Source organism: Oncorhynchus tshawytscha, linkage group LG03 (genome assembly GCF_018296145.1).
Source record: "Oncorhynchus tshawytscha isolate Ot180627B linkage group LG03, Otsh_v2.0, whole genome shotgun sequence".
Lineage (NCBI taxonomy): Eukaryota > Metazoa > Chordata > Actinopteri > Salmoniformes > Salmonidae > Oncorhynchus > Oncorhynchus tshawytscha.
The window spans coordinates 324,001-345,587 of NC_056431.1; the positions used below are offsets into that span (position 1 = coordinate 324,001).

The 21,587-nt window shown below is 44.8% G+C and overlaps 1 protein-coding gene and 1 pseudogene across 1 annotated transcript in view; both read right to left on the reverse strand.

Annotated features, from left to right (window-relative positions):
* The window catches only part of LOC112236415 (cadherin-17), a 35,926-nt gene extending 23,174 nt beyond the window's left edge, over positions 1-12,752 (reverse strand). The window contains exons 1-4 of the mRNA XM_042306831.1: positions 12,653-12,752; positions 3,746-3,818; positions 3,090-3,179; positions 2,884-3,021 (exon numbers count right to left, since the gene is read on the reverse strand). Coding sequence (XP_042162765.1) covers positions 2,884-3,021; positions 3,090-3,179; positions 3,746-3,796 — 279 coding nt within the window. The 5' untranslated portion in view covers positions 3,797-3,818; positions 12,653-12,752. The remainder of the gene's footprint in view (positions 1-2,883; positions 3,022-3,089; positions 3,180-3,745; positions 3,819-12,652) is intronic.
* Positions 12,753-15,958: 3,206 nt separating this feature from the next.
* LOC112236416 lies at positions 15,959-18,145 on the reverse strand (annotated as a pseudogene).
* Positions 18,146-21,587: the final 3,442 nt, after the last annotated feature.

Below are 21,587 nucleotides of genomic sequence, written 5' to 3' on the forward strand. Positions count from 1 at the left end.
CATCTTAATAGGGAGAGACGATGTGAGAACCATACAGCCATTGTACTAGAGCGGAGATGACACGGGCTGTTACTAAAACTAATGACGTCATTTTCAGTTTATAACCTGTGGTAAAATGTGTAAGGAGCAGTGCTCTCGTGAATAAAAGCTGCTGGTTGACTTTAAGACTGAGCTCTATCAATTTTATACAAATAAGGGTCATACAAATCCTTATGAATTGACAGAGTGTTTGATTTTAATTGGGTATTAAAACAGAGGAATTTAATTCCTGTAACACTACTACATTGTGTGGTCTGTGTATGTTAACTACTATAGTGTTTGTCTGTGTACGTTAACTACTATAGTGTTTGTCTGTGTGTGTTTAAAACCTCTTCAGGATCGGACCCATTTTTTAAATTTTTGCCTAAAATAACATAGCCAAATCTAGTTGCCTGTAACTCAGGCCCTGAAGCAAGGATATGTATATTCTTGATTACATTTGAAAGGAAACACTTTGAAGTTTGTGGAAATGTGAAAGGAATGTAAGAGAATATAACACAATAGATACGGTAAAAGATAATACAACAAAAAAACAAAACGTTATTTTGTATTTTTTTGTACCATCACCTTTGAAATGCAAGAGAAAGACCATCGTGTTTTATTCCAAATGCAATTTAGATTTTGGCCACTAGATGACAGAAGTGTATGCGCAAAGTTTTAGACTGATCCAATGAACCATTGTATGTATGTTAAAAATGTTGTATCAAGACTGCCCAAATGTGCCTAATTGGTTTATTAATAACTTTTCATGTTCAAAACTGTGCACTCTCAAACAATAGCATGGTTTCACTGTAATAGCTACTGTAAATTGGACAGTGCAAAATGTAAGCTTTCTGCCAATATCAGATATGTCTATGTCCTGGGAAATGTTCTTCTTACTTACAACCTCATACTAATCGCATTAGCCTACGTTAGCTCAACAGTCCCGCAGGGGACCCACCGATCCTGAAGAAGTTTTAAACTTCTACAGTGTGTGTGTGTGTGTGTGTGTGTGTTAACTTCTACAGTGTGTGTCTGTGTGTGTTAACTTCTACAGTGCGTGTGTGTTAACTTCTACAGTGTGTGTCTGTGTGTGTTAACTTCTACAGTGTGTGTGTGTGTGTTAACTTCTACAGTGTGTGTGTGTGTGTGTGTGTGTGTGTGTGTGTGTGTGTGTGTGTGTGTGTGTGTGTGTGTGTGTGAACTTCTACAGTGTGTGTGTGTGTGTGTGAACTTCTACAGTGTGTGTGTGTGCGTGTGTGTGAACTTCTACAGTGTGTGTCTGTTAACTCTACAGTGTGTGTGTGTGTGTGTGTGTGTGTGTGTGTGTGTGTGTGTGTGTGTGTGTGTGTGTGTTAACTTCTACAGTGTGTGTGTGAACTTCTACAGTGTGTGTGTGTCTGTGTGTGTTAACTTCTATTGTGTGTGTGTGTGTTAACTTCTAGAGTGTGTGTCTGTGTGTGTCAACTTCTACAGTGTGTGTCTGTGAGTGTTAACTTCTATTGTGTGTGTGTGTGTGTGTGTGTGTGTCAACTTCTACAGTGTGTGTCTGTGAGTGTTAACTTCTACAGTGTGTGTGTGTGTGTGTGTGTGTTAACTTCTACAGTGTGTGTCTGAGTGTTATCTTCTACAGTGTGTCTGTGTGTGTCAACTTCTACAGTGTGTGTCTGTGTCTGTGAGTGTTAACTTCTACAGTGTGTGTGTGTGTGTGTGTTAACTTCTACAGTGTGTGTCTGAGTGTTATCTTCTACAGTGTGTCTGTGTGTGTGTGTCAACTTCTACAGTGTGTGTCTGTGTGTGTTAACTTCTACAGTCTGTGTGTGTGTGTGTTAACTTCTACAGTGTATGTTAACTTCTACAGTGTGTGTTAACTTCTACAGTGTGTGTTAACTTCTACAGTGTGTGTGTGTTAACTTCTACAGTGTATGTTAACTTCTACAGTTTGTGTGTGTGTGTGTGTAATCTTCTACAGTGTATGTTAACTTCTACAGTGTGTGTTAACTTCTACCGTGTGTGTTAACTTCTACTGTGTGTGTTAACTTATACTGTGTGTGTTAACTTCTACAGTGTGTGTTAACTTCTACAGTGTGTTAACTTTTACAGTGTGTGTTAAATTCTACAGTGTGTGTTATCTTCTACAGTGTGTGTGTGTTAACTTCTACAGTGTGTGTTAACTTCTACAGTGTGTGTTAACTTATACTGTGTGTGTTTGTGTTATCTTCTACAGTGTGTGTGTGTGTGTGCTAACTTCTACAGTGTGTGTTAACTTCTATAGTGTGTGTGTGTGTGTGTTATCTTTTACAGTGTGTGTGTGTTATCTTCTATAGTGTGTGTTGACCTCTACAGTGTGTGTTAACTTCTACAGTGTGTGTGTGTTATCTTCTACAGTGTGTGTTAACTTCTACAGTGTGTGTTAACTTATACTGTGTGTGTTTGTGTTATCTTCTACAGTGTGTGTGTGTGTGTGCTAACTTCTACAGTGTGTGTTAACTTCTATAGTGTGTGTGTGTGTGTGTTATCTTTTACAGTGTGTGTGTGTTATCTTCTATAGTGTGTGTTGACCTCTACAGTGTGTGTTAACTTCTACAGTGTGTGTGTGTTATCTTCTACAGTGTGTGTTAACTTCTACAGTGTGTGTGTGTGTGTGTAATCTTCTACAGTGTGTGTGTTAACTTCTAGTGTGTTATCTTCTACAGTGTGAGTGTGTGTGTGTTAACTTCTACAGTGTGTGTGTGTGTTAACTTCTACAGTGTGTGTGTGTGTTAACTTCTACAGTGTGTGTGTGCGTGTGTGTGTGTGTTTGTTTGTGTGTGTGTGTGTGTGTGTTTGTGTGTGTGTGTGTTTGTGTGTGTGTGTGTGTGTCACCTCCAGAGTATGTGTCTGTGTGTGGGCCCAGTCCAGGGTCTGTTCCAGGTAGAGCCAGCCGTCCTCTGAGATGCTGATCTTTCCTTCAGTCTCTCCTGTCAATCTGAACCCATCAACCTCGAGGTGGGACGCTTGGAACTGCAGACGGAGGGAGAATGTATTAATACAAAGACCAGAAATGAAGGGGACAGGTGTGTGTGTGTTACCTGGTAGAGGGCGTAGGGTACAGGTGTCCCCTCTGGTACGTCTAGAACCTTGTTCTCCAGTGGTCCCTTCTCCAGGCCTTTCCCACCAGCCTATCACAACACGTGATGAATATACAGTAGACCAACGTGATGAATATACAGTAGACCAGTGTTCCTGGACTCCAGTCGTTGAAAAGCTCTAGAGTTGCACATTTTTGCACCAGCCCAGTTCTTGCACTCCTGATTCAATCACTCAACTATAAATGAACACCTTGATTAGTTGAATCCGGTGTGCCAGTATTGGGCTGTAATGAAAATGTAAAACCCTTGGTGTTCTCAAGGACAAAACACTACAGCATGGGCTAGACGTTCTCTCTCTCCTTGCAGAAGGACAGTTACTCATTGACCGACTCTACAGATTTCCACTGAAGGAGACTGTCTGGTCTGCGTGAGCCTGTGTGTCTGTCCTTCATTCAATCTTTCAGTAACGCTAATAAGTCACAGAGGGCGGCACAACGCCCTGTGGCTCATTTCCAAGCCAACCAGAGCCAAAGCTCACCTTGCAGAAACAAACCGGAACAGAACCCAGAGAAGTCTCACTCCTCAAACAGTGACAGTCAAATATCAACGTAAGAGTTCATGTATGTAGAGTAATACAATATACAACTCAAACTCACGGTGGAGATGAGGAGGCTGAGCAGCAGCAGGTGCATTGTGGGATGTGCCATGATGAGCTTCAGGGATGAGACTCTGAGAGGAGAGAAGGAAGAGGAGAGGGAGAGGATGGGGTGGAGGAGGATTAGAAAACACAGAGGTAGACTGTAATAAACCCTTTGTCAATGAGAGGTTGTGTTGGTCAGGGCTTCCCAAACTCGTCCCTGGCCCCCCCTGGGTGCACGTTTTGTTTTTCCTCCCTGGCACTCTGACTACAGTGCACCAACCCATCCTCTAGGATTTGGTTCCTGAACAGGGTTGGTCCTTTGTTTGTGTTAGTGTTACATTGTCATGTGAAGATGAGAGTTTGGGAAACATCATCAAAGCTTGATGATGAGTTGGTTATTTGAATCAGCTGTGTAGTGCTATGTCAACAACCAAAACATGCACCCAGGTATGTGTGTGTGTGTGTGTGTGTGTGTGTGTGTGTGTGTGTGTGTGTGTGTGTGTGTGTGTGTGTGTGTGTGTGTGTGTGTGTGTGTGTGTGTGTGTGTGTGTGTGTGTGTGTGTGTGTGTGTGTGTGTGTGTGTGTGTGTGTGTGTGTGTGCATGCGTTTGTGTTTGTGTGTGTTTTTGTGTGTGTGTGTGTAGGGGTCCACCAGTGGTGAGAAGTGGTTCGTTTTTCAGCACATTCCCTGGTAGTAGAGTCTGTTACTAATTCACTTGAAGGACTAGAGTCAAGGGCAAACAGGCTCTTGACTTAGTATCTTAGTATCACTAACAGGGATCCACTAAGGGAGTGTACTGTAGTCCAACTGTCCCCTGCAAGTTCCATACTATCTCTCTCTCTTAGTATCACTAACAGGGATCCACTAAGGGAGTGTACTGTAGTCCAACTGTCCCCTGCAAGTTCCATACTATCTCTCTCTCTTAGTATCACTAACAGGGATCCACTAAGGGAGTGTACTGTAGTCCAACTGTCCCCCGCCAGGACCACACTATCTCTCTCTCTTAGTATCACTAACAGGGATCCACTAAGGGAGTGTACTGTAGTCCAACTGTCCCCTGCCAGTTCCACACTATCTCTCTCTCTTAGTATCAGTAACAGGGATCCACTAAGGGAGTGTACTGTAGTCCAACTGTCCCCTGCCAGTTCCACACTATCTCTCTCTCTTAGTATAACTAACAGGGATCCACTAAGGGAGTGTACTGTAGTCCAACTGTCCCCTGCCAGTTCCACACTATCTCTCTCTCTTAGTATCAGTAACAGGGATCCACTAAGGGAGTGTACTGTAGTCCAACTGTCCCCTGCCAGTTCTACACAATCTCTCTCTCTTAGTATCAGTAACAGGGATCCACTAAGGGAGTGTACTGTAGTCCAACTGTCCCCTGCCAGTTCCACACTATCTCTCTCTCTTAGTATCAGTAACAGGGATCCACTAAGGGAGTGTACTGTAGTCCAACTGTCCCCTGCCAGTTCCACACTATCTCTCTCTCTTAGTGTCACTAACAGGGATCCACTAAGGGAGTGTACTGTAGTCCAACTGTCCCCTGCCAGGACCACACTATCGCTCTCGTTATCAGACAGACTTTGAGCTGATGGGGAAGTCAATGGCCTTCATGTGTAGGACTCCTCCCACTCAACCAGAAAGCCCCGCCTCCTGGTTAGAAAAATCTGAGCCAGCAGCAGCCATGACTGACCATACATGGGAGTTTTAAGCTCTAGGGGCAGAGAGGGGACAGGTAGCTAGGCTATCTAGAGGAAGTATTCCCTTTGAATATGACTGGATGACCATCACCCCCCTCCCCCTCCCCCTCCAGACATGACTCATTCGTTAGTGAAAGGACACTCAGGTGTCAGACCCCCCCATGACCTGACAGTGACCTCAGAGCCTGATATAACAGTTTAGGGCAGGTGAACAGAGAGAGTAAAACCACCCTAAAGGTGTGTGTGTAATACTGTAGATTGAAATAGTGTCCGTCTGTGAGCTCCTCCTTGCCCCAACAGCAGCACAGTCATAGAGAGACAGAGACAGATATGAGGAACAGAATACATCTACTGAGAGCCAATTCTTATCTCTACTGACACTCCTTCACTATTAACACTCATGAGGATTCACAACACACACCCACACACCTGTCAACCTTACAAAATATATATATATATATATATATATATATATATATATATATATATATATATATATATATATATATATATATATATATATATATAAATATATACACAGTGCCTTCGGAAAGTATTCAGACCCCTTGACTTTTTCCACATTTTGTTACGTTACAGCCTCATTCTAAAATTGATTAAATTGTTTTATTTTCCCCTCATTAATCTACACACAATACCCAATAATGACAATGTGAAAACAGGTTTTTAGAACATTTTGCTCATTTCTTACAAATTAGAAACGGAACGATCACATTTACATAAGTATTAAGACCCTTCACTCAGTACTTTGTTGAAGCACCTTTGGCAGTGATTACAGCCTCAAGTCTTCTAGGGTATGATGCTACAAGCTTGGTACACCTGTATTTGGGGAGTTTCTCCCATTCATCTCTGCAGATCTTCTCAAGCTCTGTCAGGTTGGACGGTGAGCGTTACTGTACAGCTATTTTCAGGTCTCTCCAGAGATCTTCAATCAGGTTCAAGTCCAGGCTCTGGCTGGGCCACTCAAGTACATTCAGAGACTTGTCCCGAAGCCACTCCTGCGTTGTCTTGACTGTGTGCTTAGGGTCATTGTCCTGTTGGAAGCTGAACCTTCGCCACAGTCTGAGGTCCTGCGTGCTCTGGAGCAGGTTTTCATCAAGGATCTCTCTGTACTTTGCTCCGTTCATCTTTGCCTCGATCCTGACTAGTCGCACAGTCCCTGTCGCTGAAAACATCCCCACAGCATGATGCTGCCACCACCATGCTTGACCGTAGGGAGGTGCCAGGTTTCTTCCAGACGTGACGCTTGGCATTCAGGCCAAAGAGTTCAATCTTGGTTTCATCAGACCAGAGAATCTGTTTCTCATGGTCTGAGAGTCTTTACGTGCCTTTTGGCAAACTCCAAGCGGGCTGTCGTGCCTTTTACTGAGGAGTGACTTCCGTCTGGCCACTCTACCATAAAGGCCTGATTGGTAGAGTGCTACAGAGATGGTTGTCCTTCTGGAAGTTTCTCCCATCTCCACATAGGAACTCTAGAGCTCTATCAGAGTGACCATTGGATTCTTGGTCTCCTCCCTGACCAAGGCCCTTCTACCCAGTTTGGCCGGGAGGCCAGCTCTAGGAAGAGTCTTGGTGGTTCCAAACTTCTTCCATTTAAGAATGATGGAGGCCAATGTGTTCTTGGGGACCTTCAACACTGCAGAAATGTTTTGGTAACTTTCCCCAGATCTGTGCCTTAACACAATCCTGTCTCTGAGCTCTACGGACAATTCCTTCGACCTCATGGCTTACTCTGACATGTACTGTCAACTGTGGGACCTTATATAGACAGGTGTCTGCCTTTCCAAATCATGTTCAATCAATTAAATGTACCACAGGTGGACTCCAATCAAGTTGTAGAAACATCTCAAGTGTAACGAAATTTGTCTTCCTCTGACGAGGAGTATGACAGATCGGACCAATGTGCAGTGTGGTAGGTGTTCGTCATTTTTTATGAAAAGACACTGAACACGAAAATACAAAATAACAAAGTGAAAGACAGAAACGAAAAACGAAACAGTTCTGTCTGGTGAAGACACAGAGACAGAAAACAATCACTCACAACTAAAATGGGGAAAACAGGCTACCTAAGTATGATTCTCAATCATAGACAACGAACGACACCTGCCTCTGATTGAGAACCATACCAGGCCAAACACATAAACACAACATAGAAAAAAGAACATAGACTACCCACCCCAACTCACGCCCTGACCAAACTAACACAAAGACATAATAAATTAACTAAGGTCAGAACGTGACATCAAGGATGATCAATGGAAACAGGATGCGCCTGAGCTCAATTTCGAGTCTCATAGCAAAGGGCCTGAATACTTATGTAAATAAGGATTGTAATGTAGACTTGATGAGGAAAAACATGTAGTTAATCCATTTTAGAATAAGGCTGTAACGTAACAAAATGTGGAAAAAGTCAAGGGGTCTGAATGCTTTCCGAAGAGCCCTTGTCCATCTTTCGAAAACATCTGAAACCTCACCCCAAAAAAAGGTACTTCTCTTTCTCCACTAGCATGGACTTTGCTGATAAATACTTTGTTGAGGGAAAATGTACCTGATACCATTGTGATGTGTTGTTGTCTCACCTAGCTACAGTGTCTTAAGATGAACGCACTTATTATAAGTCACTCTGAATAATAGAGTCTGCTAAATGACTAACATGTAAATATACTCCATAACACACACAATCAAAACGTCAGCCTTTTGATGTACACGTCTTCATGACAGGCTACAGGACATGCTGTTATGTACACGTCTCCATGACAGGCTACAGGACATTCTGTTATGTACACATCTCCATTTCAGGCTACAGGACATTCTGTTATGTACAAGTCTTCATGACAGGCTACAGCACACTCTGTTATGTACACATCTTCATGACAGGCTACAGGACATTCTGTTATGTACACGTCTCCATGACAGGCTACAGGACATTCTGTTATGTACAGGTCTCCATGACAGGCTACAGGACATTCTGTTATGTACACATCTCCATTTCAGGCTACAGGACATTCTGTTATGTACAAGTCTTCATGACAGGCTACAGGACACTCTGTTATGTACACATCTTCATGACAGGCTACAGGACATTCTGTTATGTACACGTCTCCATGACAGGCTACAGGACATTCTGTTATGTACACGTCTCCATGACAGGCTACAGGACATTCTGTTATGTACACGTCTCCATGACAGGCTACAGGACATTCTGTTATGTACACGTCTCCATGACAGGCTACAGGACATTCTGTTATGTACAGGTCTCCATGACAGGCTACAGGACATTCTGTTATGTACACATCTCCATTTCAGGCTACAGGACATTCTGTTATGTACACGTCTCCATGACAGGCTACAGGACATTCTGTTATGTACACGTCTCCATGACAGTCCAAAGGGCGGCAGGGTAGCCTAGTGGTTAGAGTGTTGGACTAGTAACCGAAAGGTTGCAAGTTCAAATCCCTGAGCCGACAAGGTACAAATCTGTCATTCTGCCCCTGAACAGGCAGTTAACCCACTGTTCCTAAGCCGTCATTGAAAATAAGAACTTTCTTCTTAACTGACTTGCCTGGTTAAATAAAGATAAAATAAATATGTACAATGACAACAGAGTAGATATATTACACCTCAACAGGATGTGCATCTGTACAGTGTGTTTTACCTGTCTGTGTCAGTGTGTTTTACCTGTTTCTCCGTGTCAGTGTGTTTTACCTGTTTCTCTACCGGTGTCAGTGTGTTTTACCTGTTTCTCCGTGTCAGTGTGTTTTACCTGTTTCTCTGTCTGTGTCAGTGTGTTTTACCTGTTTCTCTGTCTGTGTCAGTGTGTTTTACCTGTTTCTTTATCTGTGTCAGTGTGTTTTACCTGTTTCTCTGTCTGTGTCAGTGTGTTTTACCTGTTTCTTTATCTGTGTCAGTGTGTTTTACCTGTTTCTCTGTCTGTGTCAGTGTGTTTTACCTGTTTCTCTGTCTGTGTCAGTGTGTTTTACCTGTTTCTCTGTCTGTGTCAGTGTGTTTTACCTGTTTCTCTGTGTCCGTGTGTTTTACCTGTTTCTCTACCTGTGTCAGTGTGTTTTACCTGTTTCTTTATCTGTGTCAGTGTGTTTTACCCGTTTCTCCGTGTCAGCGTGTTTTACCTGTTTCTCCACCTGTGTCAGTGTGTTTTACCTGTTTCTTTATCTGTGTCAGTGTGTTTTACCTGTTTCTTTATCTGTGTCAGTGTGTTTTACCCGTTTCTCCACCTGTGTCAGTGTGTTTTACCTGTTTCTTTATCTGTGTCAGTGTGTTTTACCCGTTTCTCTATGTGTGTCAGTGTGTTTTTGTAACGATGTGCGCTGAGAGTCGGGAAGCAAGTACAGGGAGTGAATGTTTTATTAAATAAACAAAACAATAAACGTGAAACACAAACAACGCACTGGCATGAAACAGAGTCAATAACACCTGAGGAAAGAACCAAGAGGAGTGACAGATATAGGGAAGATAATCAAGGAGGTGATGGAGTCCAGGTGAGTGTCATGATGCGCTGGTGTGTGAGACGATGGTGACAGGTGTGGGGGATAATCAGCAGCCTGATGACCTAGAGGCCGGAGAGGGAGTATACGTGACAGTTTTACCCGTTTCTCTATTGGTGTCAGTGTGTTTTACCTGATTCTCTATCTGTGTCAGTGTGTTTTACATGTCGGTCTATAGTGTGTCCAGTACATGTGAGTCTACAGTCTGTCCAGTACATGTGAGTCTATAGTGTGTCCAGTACATGTGAGTCTATAATGTGTCCACTACATGTGAGTCTATAGTGTGTCCAGTACATGTGAGTCTATAGTGTGTCCAGTACATGTGAGTCTACAGTCTGTCCAGTACATGTGAGTCTATAGTGTGTCCAGTACATGTGAGTCTATAATGTGTCCACTACATGTGAGTCTATAGTGTGTCCAGTACATGTGAGTCTATAGTGTGTCCAGTACATGTGAGTCTACAGTCTGTCCAGTACATGTGAGTCTATAGTGTGTCCAGTATGTGTGAGTCTATAGTGTGTCCAGTACATGTGAGTCTATAGTGTGTCCAGTACGTGTGAGTCTACAGTCTGTCCAGTACATGTGAGTCTATAGTGTGTCCAGTACATGTGAGTCTATAATGTGTCCAGTACATGTGAGTCTATAGTGTGTCCAGTACGTGTGAGTCTATAGTGTGTACAGTACTTGTGAGTCTGTAGTGTGTCCAGTACATTTGAATCTATAGTGTGTCCAGTACATGTGAGTCTATAGTGTGTCCAGTACATGTGAGTCTATAGTGTGTCCAGCACGTGTGAGTCTATAGTGTGTCCTGTACGTGTGAGTCTATAGTGTGTCCAGTACGTGTGAGTCTATAGTGTGTCCAGTAGATGTGAGTCTATATTGTGTCCAGTACATGTGAGTCTATAATGTGTCCAGTACGTGTGAGTCTATAGTGTGTCCAGTACGTGTGAGTCTACAGTCTGTCCAGTACATGTGAGTCTATAGTGTGTCCAGTACATGTGAGTCTATAATGTGTCCAGTACATGTGAGTCTATAGTGTGTCCAGTACGTGTGAGTCTATAGTGTGTACAGTACTTGTGAGTCTGTAGTGTGTCCAGTACATGTGAATCTATAGTGTGTCCAGTACATGTGAGTCTATAGTGTGTCCAGTACATGTGAGTCTATAGTGTGTCCAGCACGTGTGAGTCTATAGTGTGTCCTGTACGTGTGAGTCTATAGTGTGTCCAGTACGTGTGAGTCTATAGTGTGTCCAGTAGATGTGAGTCTATATTGTGTCCAGTACATGTGAGTCTGTAGTGTGTCCAGTACATGTGAGTCTATAATGTGTCCAGTACGTGTGAGTCTATAGTGTGTCCAGTACATGTGTGTCTATAGTGTGCCCAGCACATGTGAGTCTATAGTGTGTCCAGTACATGTGAGTCTATAGTGTGTCCAGTACATGTAAGTCTGTAGTGTGTCCAGTACATATGAGTCTATAGTGTGTCCAGTACATGTGAGTCTATAGTGTGTCCAGTACATGTGAGTCTACAGTGTGTCCAGTACATGTGAGTCTATAGTGTGTCCAGTACATGTGAGTCTACAGTGTGTCCAGTACATATGAGTCTATAGTGTGTCCAGTACGTGTGAGTCTTTGTGTATGACCAGTCTTGCAGAGGGCAGAGAGAGGTGATAGGGGGACATTAAGAGTGTGAATGTGACTTTGAGGCTTGCCGCTGCAGATGACCTTTGCTTCGCTCACAGCACGATACGCTCCACACTCCATTTCATTTCCCCTACCTCAGATGGCTGCTGAGGGGAGGATGACTCATAATAATGGCTGGAATGGAGTGAATGGTATCAAACACATAGAAACCATGTGTTTGATGTGATCGATACCATTCCATTTATTCCATGTCAGCCATTACTATGAGCCTGTCCTCCCCAACTAAGGTTCCACCAGCCGCCTGCGGTGCCTACATAGAACTTCCATTACCTGTCTCACTATCTACCTACTGCTACGACCTTTTCTACGACCTTCTCCTAAAACACAAATTGTCTTCTGTTAGTCACTGTGTCACCAGGAGTTCTGTCCCTGCTGACTGGCTGACTAACTGATTGGCTGACTGACACACGCCAGAATCACCATAACTAATCATGCCCAACACATGGGGATCAGAACACAGCAAACCGGCACTTCCAGACAAGCACCAAATGGAGGACTAAAGGAAACACACTACTCTGACATGTTGGGACATGTCTCCTTTATAAAAACAGATGAATCTCAACTTGTAGAATGCATTTTTTCAAACTTTGTGTGAGGCCTGATGTAGGCCTGTCTCTAGAAGGCCGACATTGAGTGACATTTAGTGTCTTTCTGCCCCCAAGACCAGACCAGACTAGACCAGACTGATCAAACCCAGGCCCCTGTGTCTGACCCAGAAACCAGAGCCTAGACGCCACAGTGGCCCCAGAACAGTGGTGCTCAATAACACAGACTTCAAGATGCCATATATACACACAGGCCCTGGCAAAGTCAAGTCAAGATCACAACACACACCCCAAAAGAAATCCCCTAATGGAAAATGCTCAATATTAAACACGCATATAGAAAACAGAAGTAACCAAGGTAGATACAGGCTTCAACTCAACATTGATGACACAGAAAAAGACAGAGAGAGAGAGAGAGAGAGAGAAAGAGTGAGAGAGGAAGAGGGAGAGACATACCTTGCTTAAGAGTTCCCGTTTCACTCCTTCGACTGTAGTGTGATCACTACTGCCCCATCCAGCCTGGTCAAACGTTAACTCAACATTAACATGCAATACTTTATTGAACCTAATCATTGTCTAATCTCCCCGCCCCTACAACAGGCTGAGCCAATGAAGAAACATGGGGACAGGAGAAGTGAGTGTAACTAAGGGATGTAATAAATTAATATAACATTAGTATAGTATAATATAACATGATCGTCACAGAATGGCAACCATGAACAGGACACAGGAACCAAAAGTACTGTAGGTTGTGATGTATGTATGAATATTCAGTGCTAAGCCCCTATTAGAGTTCTTACTGTTACTACAAGCTAAAGGCTCATCTCTGTAGAACCATACAACTGGCTACTGGACTCATCACCGCACAGTCAAAACCAACAGGCAGACTGAACAATCTGTAAGGGTGGAGGTGGGGATTACAAAGGACTGGAAAAGTTTCTCTCAAAGTGGACTTTAACCTTTAACTTTATGAACTGCTTCCTGTCTGAGAATGTCTAGTAGTAAGCTGTTTAGAGGAGCTTAGCTGAGACACAGATATGACTGCTTCCTGTCTGAGAATGTCTAGTAGTAAGCTGTTTAGAGGAGCTTAGCTGAGACACAGATATGACTGCTTCCTGTCTGAGAATGTCTAGTAGTAAGCTGTTTAGAGGAGCTTAGCCGAGACACAGATATGACTGCTTCCTGTCTGAGAATGTCTAGTCGTAAGCTGTTTAGAGGAGCTTAGCTGAGACACAGATATGACTGCTTCCTGTCTGAGAATGTCTAGTCGTAAGCTGTTTAGAGGAGCTTAGCTCAGACACAGATATGACTGCTTCCTGTCTGAGAATGTCTAGTCGTAAGCTGTTTAGAGGAGCTTAGCTGAGACACAGATATGACTGCTTCCTGTCTGAGAATGTCTAGCAGTAAGCTGTTTAGAGGAGCTTAGCTGAGACACAGATATGACTGCTTCCTGTCTGAGAATGTCTAGTCGTAAGCTGTTTAGAGGAGCTTAGCTCAGACACAGATATGACTGCTTCCTGTCTGAGAATGTCTAGTCGTAAGCTGTTTAGAGGAGCTTAGCTGAGACACAGATATGACTGCTTCCTGTCTGAGAATGTCTAGTCGTAAGCTGTTTAGAGGAGCTTAGCTGAGACACAGATATGACTGCTTCCTGTCTGAGAATGTCTAGCAGTAAGCTGTTTAGAGGAGCTTAGCTGAGACACAGATATGACTGCTTCCTGTCTGAGAATGTCTAGTCGTAAGCTGTTAAGAGGAGCTTAGCTGAGACACAGATATGACTGCTTCTCACACAGACACACACCTCTTACAGGTCCCTGTAATAATGAACTGATACAGTGTGCTGATTGGTGGAATAAGGACCTGTATCCCAAATAGTCAGACCTGCCAGGTGATCTGGTTGTATTTACAGTTGCTGACTTGGTGTTGTGCACTTAGCATCACAAGAAGATTCAAAAGGCTCCATGCTGCATCACCTCCGGCCGTGATTGGGAGTCCCATAGGGCGGCGCATAATTGGCCCCGCGTTGTCTGGGTTTGGCCGGGGTAGGCCGTCATTGTAAATAAGAATTTGTTCTTAACTGACTTGCCTAGTTAAATAAAGGTAAAATAAAAAATAAATAAAAAAGTTCAAAACCACTGGTCTAATCTAAAGGTACCATGTGGTTAGTTGAGAATTACGAAAATGTATAACCACAAACCCATATCTCTGTCACGCCCTGACCTTAGAGAGACGTTTTATTTCTATATTTGGTTAGGTCAGGGTGTGATTTGGGGTGGGCATTCTATGTTGTCTATTTCTTTGTTTGAGGCCGCGTGTGGATATCAACCTAATCTACCTTGCCTCTGAGATAAGGAACGCAAATACACACGCATGCACACATACAGATACACCAGGGAAATAGCCAAAAATGTGTTTGTGGATAGGCCTGCATTTTTTTGTTTTTGCTCAATCTAATTGGGTGGACCTGGCAGGGCCTGTCTCCCCAATGAATGGGCCTGTGTCCACCCCAGCCCAGCCCAGCCCACCCATGCCTATGCCCCTGACACACACACAGACAGACAAATACAATTTAATCAGGCTTCTAACCACTTCCTGTTTCTTGACTCCTCCTCCAGCATGTTAGTTAGCGTTTACATTTGACATTTTTTGTTTGTTTTTTGTTGTTGAATTTTACCCCTTTTTTTCTCCCCAATTTCGTGGTATCCAATTGTTAGTAGCTACTATCTTGTCTCATCGCTACAACTCCCGTACGGGATCGGAGAGACGAAGGTTGAAAGTCATGCGTCCTCCGATACACAACCCAACCAAGCCGCACTGCTTCTTAACACAGCGCGCATCCAACCCGGACGCCAGCCGCACCAATGTGTCGGAGGAAACATTGTGCACCTGGCAACCTTGGTTAGCGCACACTGGGAAAATCAAAAGAAATCAGCCAAGACCTCCACAAGTCTGGTTCATACTTGGGAGCAATTTACAAATGCCTGAAGGTACCACGTTCATCTGTACAAACAATAGTATGCAAGTATAAACACCATGCGCCCACGCAGCCGGAATACTTCTCAGAAAGGAGACATGTTCTGTCTCCTAGAGATGAACGTACTTGGGTGTGAAAAGTGCAAATCAATCCCAGAACAACAGCAAAGGACCTTGTGAAGATGCTGGAGGAAACAGGTACAAAAGTTTCTATATCCACAGTAAAACAAGTCCTGTATCAACATAACGTGAAAGGCTGCTCAGCAAGGAAGAAGCCACTGCTGCAAAAAAAACTAAAAAGCCAGACTACGGTTTGCCACTGCACATGGGGACAAAGATCGTACTTTTTGGAGAAACGTCCTCTGGTCTGATGAAACAAAAATAGAACTATTTTGCCATAATGACCATCGTTATGTTTAAATGAAAAAGGGGGAGGCTTGCACGTCGAAAAACACCATCCCAACAGTGAAGCACGGGGTGGCAGCATCATGTTGTGGAGGTGCTTTGCTGCAGGAGGGACTGGTGCACTTCACAAAATAGATGGCATCATGAGGCAGGACAATTATGTGGATATATTGAAGCAACAATTCCAGACATCAGTCAGGAAGTTAAAGTTTGGTCGCAAATGGGTCTTCCAAATGGACAATAACCCCAAGCATACTTCCACAGATGTGGCAAGATGGCTTAAGGATAACAAAGTCAAGGTATTGGAGTGGCCATCACAAAGCTCTGACTTCAATCCTATAGAAAATGTGTGGGCAGAACTGAAAAAGCGTTTGCAAGCAAGGAGGCCTACAAACCTGACTAAGTTACACCAGCTCTGTCAGGAGGAATGGGCCACAAACGCATGACCAGGATGTTTGGCGTGTGGTGGGCAGGGCGGTGTTGGCGGAGGGATATACGTAGCTCTGAGGCTTTCAGGAAGGAGGACCGGTCAGTTATAGAGTAGACCAGCAGGTACGCATCGCCTGTCTGTATCCACTGGTCCTGAGACGACCCTCCCTCATCCTGAAGGGAACACAAATAGAGACTACGTTAGAGCTGTGACATGTAAACAAACTGTTAGAGTATGGCTAAAACACACACACAGCAAGACACATTTGAAACTAGGCCTACAGACTACAGTTTCATCAAGTAACCATTAGAAGTTTCTCTCTTACCTCTGAGTCCCAGTTGTTCACTAGAGTGACTGTGGCTTTCTCTCCATCCACTGTGATGGTCTGCTCACACACCTCATCTGAAGAACAAACCAATCACTGTGTTAAGAACCACATTTACAAACAACATTGTTTAGGGAATTTTTACCTATAATGACTAATTATGTATACATTTCAATCAGGCCTGACGAGTCAGAATACTATTATGTTACTGTATATGTACTAATCGGAATACTATTATGTTACTGTACATGTATGAATTTTCTTTCTTGATCCCAGTACTGAATATAATGTGGTGAATGTGGTCAAGAGTTAGAACAATGACGGTCTGTTCCTTGGTACAAATGAATGAACTATATCTCCAGACTGGCTAGAATGCTTATCTACACTGGCTGACCTTGGCTCTAGGCGAGGAGGGAAGGCTTGAGAACTATAGAGCCTTTCTACCAGTGTCAAGAAGAGACAGAACATTTAGAAAACGCTGACGTCATTTTCAGTTTATAACCTGTGGTTAAATGTGTAAGTACTCAGTACTCTCGAGAATAAAATCTGCTGTTTGATTTTGAGACTGGGCTCTGTCTATTATTATAGAATAAAGGTCTTACAAGTCCTTATGAATGGACAGAGTGTTTAATTGAATTGGATATTAAAACATAGAGTAATTTAATTCCTTTAACAAACATCTAGATTCATACAAGTAGAATTGTTCAAGCATCTTACATTTATATTGACGTAAGAGGGATGCGTAAAAAGGAGGCCAAGTGGATGTTTCCCTATGTGCCCATTACGCACAACAGCATTAAATACATCCATCACAAAGTCATAATACTGACCTACCCTATAAAGCATATTTTCCTTATTAACAAGCGCATTGTAATTCATTCACCTCCATAGAGCTCGCACTCGTCACTCTCCATGCTGTCCGCCGCTCCAGCGAAGATGCTGGCAATCGCGGATTTACCGAACCCTGGCGCCCAGCAGCACCACGCGAAACGGTCTCGAGCTGCCGCCGGTATTCCCGGTAGACCCAGTGGAGATGACGGAGTCTGTGGAGTCTAAAGAGGCCCAGCTGTCGCGGCTCCCATCCGATTCCCCGGCGGAGTTCGTACAGGATTTGGAGCGGGACATGCACGCTGGAGACGCGAGGCTGTCTGATAGGTGGCTCCCGGAATCACTGATGCTCCTCCGGTGGAGTTGGTGCTGCAGCCGCAGACTGTGTCGTCGCATACTCAACAGCATGATGATAAGAAAAGAAAAGAAATCAAACTAATAAAACTCGCCCTTTAAAAATGAAGGTGCGCTGAAGAAACACCCATGGACTGGGCCTTAAAACAAATAATGGAACAGATGGGAATCTCCAAAGTATTCTCAGAAAGTAAAATAAATCCTACAAGTCCATAATTTAGTGAAATTGATTGAGACTGGATACAACCGAATGTCCAAACTCAGGAATAAGAGTTCATCAAGAGCTACGAGCAAATGTCAGAAGTTGTCCCCCATCAGTGGAAGTCAAGCATTAGTGCAGGTAGACAGTTAAATCCTCGAGATGGGAAAGAAAGAGGCTGTTTGGTTGTTGAGGTCTCTGAACACTGAGCGCGTGTAATCCCGTAAATTGGTCTCTCTCTAATGTTATCATGGGATTTCTTCCGCGGCGAGATTTATATAAAGAAGGGCTCAGCGCGAGAAAGGGTTTCCTTGACGTCAAGTCTGTGTCTCCTCCCTCACCCTTGTGAGTTCTCACGGCTCGGGACCAGCGGTGTTGGGGGTCTGACACCCCCCAGAGGCAGCAGTGGATAAGTGGAGATGTGTGTTTCCACATGTGTAGGCTACTGTATCCCTGCCAATGTTTCTGGTACTGTAGAGGCTGAGCAGGGACATATCATAACAGCCTGGTCTCATAGACTAGACATAACATAGTAAACGTAATTCCAGGATACCAAATTAGTATAGTAGTAGTATGATATGTTATGTTTGGTATGGCTACATGGTGTCCTTTACATAACAATGGCTAACTGTGAACATGCATTAAGACCCAGGGTTAACACTTTCTCACAAAGCAACTGTTTTGATTATGCAGAAGTTGTTGATTCTCCTCTTCACATGTCTTTAGTGTCACACTGGGTGATGGAAACACACTTCCCCAAAAATAACAGTAGAGCTCACATTAACATAATCACTGGTTACACTCTGGTGCTGCAATGGAAAAAGGTCATATAAAGCCATGCATTTGAGTGACTGAAGGCCCCAGTACATTCTCCTCTAGGCAGAGGCATCATGCCCACAGGGGGCACAAGGGCACATGCCCCCACAGATGTGTCCTGTTTAAAAAATAAGAATAATAAAAAAGTTATGTTGTTGTTGTTGTTTCTCTGTAATACTACTAGCCACATAGCAATTTTATGAAGTTGGCTTTAGCTAGCCTCATAACTAGCTACCAAGAGCCATTTCAGGCTACAGTGCATTTGGAAAGTATTCAGACCCCTTGACTTTTTCCAAATTTTAAACGTTTACAGCCTTATTTTAAAATTGATTACATAGTTTCTTCCCTCACCAATCCACACACAATGACCCATAATGACAAAGCAAAAACAGGTTTATAGAAATGTTTGCAAATGTATAAAAATACAAAAAATGGAAACGTTCCATTTACGTAAGTATTCAGACCTTTACTCAGTACTTTGCTGAAGCACCTTTGGCAGCGATTACAGCCTCAAGTCTTCTTGGGTATGACGCTACAAACTTGGCACACCTGTATTTGGGAAGTTTCTCACATTATTCTCTGCAGATCCTTTCAAACTCTGTCTGGTTGGATGGGGAGCGTCGCTGCGCAGCTATTTTCAGGTCTCTCCAGAGATGTTAGATTCAAGTTAGGTTCAAGTCCGGGCTCCGGCTGGGCCACTCAAGGACATTCAGAGACTTCCCAAACGTCCCAAAGCCACTCATGCGTTTTCTTGGCTGTGTGCTTAGGGCTGCTGTCCTGTTGGAAAGTGAACCTTCGCCCCCAGACTGAGATCCTGAGCACTCTGCAGCAGGTTTCGTCAAGGATCTCTCTGTACTTTGCTCCGTTCATCTTTGCCTCGATCCTGACTAGTCTCCCAGTCCCTGCCGCTGAAAAACATTCCCACAGCATGATGCTGCCACCACCATGCTTGACCGTAGGGATGGTGCCAGGTTTCCTCCAGACGTGACACTTGACATTCAGGCCAAAAAGTTCAATCTTGAGTCACACTGGGCCAGGAGTAAAACCATGAGTCACACTGGGCCAGGAGTAAAACCATGAGTCACACTGGGCCAGGAGTAAAACCATGAGTCACACTGGGCCAGGAGTAAAACCATGAGTCACACTGGGCCAGGAGTGAAACCATGAGTCACACTGGGCCAGGAGTGAAACCATGAGTCACACTGGGCCAGGAGTTACATTACGAGTCACACAGTCCTCTGATGTCCTCACCCAACCTATGCATTGGCATCTCTTTTCCTACCTAACAAACTAAAATAATGACAGTGATAAGTCCCCACAACCACACTTCCACATGCACATATCCACTCACACACTCTTTCACAATTCAGGCACCAAACAAGAGTCCTGTCATCCACATTTATACTATTGACATTATTGGGCCAGGTTTCATTTCACATGTCTATAAGGTGCAGTAGTCCAGGGAGGAGAGGCTGCTGTGGTATCAGGTCCTGGTCAGAAAGGAGAGGCTGCTGTGGTAGCAGGTCCAGGTCAGAGAGGAGAGGCTGCTGTGGTATCTGGTCCTGGTCAAAGAGGAGAAGAGAGGCTGCTGTGGTATCAGGTCCTGGAAAAAGAGGAGAGGAGAGGCTGCTGTGGTATCAGGGCCTGGTCAGAGAGGAGAGGCTGCTGTGTTAACAGGTCCTGGTCAGAGAGGAAAGGCTGCTGTGGTATCAGGGCCTGGTCAGAGAGGAGAGGCTTCTGTGCTAACAGGTCCTGGTCAGAGAGGAGAGGCCAGCCAGTCCAGTCAGAGTCAGAGCAGCCAGGCCAGTCAGTGTCAGAGCAGCCAGTCCAGTCAGTCAGAGTCAGAGCAGCCAGTCCAGTCAGTCAGAGTCAGAGCAGCCGGTCCAGTCAGTCAGAGTCAGAGCAGCCAGTCCAGTCAGTCAGAGTCAGAGCAGCCAGTCCAGTCAGTCAGAGTCAGAGCAGCCGGTCCAGTCAGGCAGAGCAGCCGGTCCAGTCAGTCAGAGCAGCCGGTCCAGTCAGTCAGAGCAGCCGGTCCAGTCAGTCAGAATCAGAGCAGCCGGTCCAGTCAGAGTCAGAGCAGCCAGTCCAGTCAGTCAGAGCAGCCAGTCCAGTCAGTCAGAGTCAGAGAAGCCAGTCCAGTCAGTCAGAGTCAGAGCAGCTGGTCCAGTCAGTCAGAGTCAGAGCAGCCGGTCCAGTCAGAGTCAGAGTCAGAGCAGCCGGTCCAGTCAGAGTCAGAGCAGCCAGTCCAGTCAGAGTCTGAGCAGCCAGTCCAGTCAGTCAGAATCAGAGCAGCCGGTCCAGTCAGAGTCAGAGCAGCCAGTCCAGTCCGTCAGAGTCAGAGCATCCAGTCCAGTCAGTCAGAGTTAGAGCAGCCGGTCCAGTCAGGCAGAGCAGCCGGTCCAGTCAGTCAGAGCAGCCGGTCCAGTCAGTCAGAGCAGCCGGTCCAGTCAGAGTCAGAGCAGCCGGTCCAGTCAGAGTCAGAGCAGCCAGTCCAGTCAGTCAGAGCAGCCAGTCCAGTCAGTCAGAGTCAGAGCAGCCAGTCCAGTCAGTCAGAGTCAGAGAAGCCAGTCCAGTCAGTCAGAGTCAGAGCAGCTGGTCCAGTCAGTCAGAGTCAGAGCAGCCGGTCCAGTCAGAGTTAGAGTCAGAGCAGCCGGTCCAGTCAGAGTCAGAGCAGCCAGTCCAGTCAGAGTCAGAGCAGCCAGTCCAGTCAGTCAGAATCAGAGCAGCCGGTCCAGTCAGAGTCAGAGCAGCCAGTCCAGTCCGTCAGAGTCAGAGCAGCCAGTCCAGTCAGTCAGAGTCAGAGCAGCCGGTCCAGTCAGGCAGAGCAGCCGGTCCAGTCAGTCAGAGCAGCCGGTCCAGTCAGTCAGAGCAGCCGGTCCAGTCAGAGTCAGAGCAGCCGGTCCAGTCAGAGTCAGAGCAGCCAGTCCAGTCAGTCAGAGCAGCCAGTCCAGTCAGTCAGAGTCAGAGCAGCCAGTCCAGTCAGAGTCAGAGCAGCCGGTCCAGTCCCAAACATGCCCATTTATCATCTGCTGCTAATGCTTGTTGTTTGCTATTAATATAC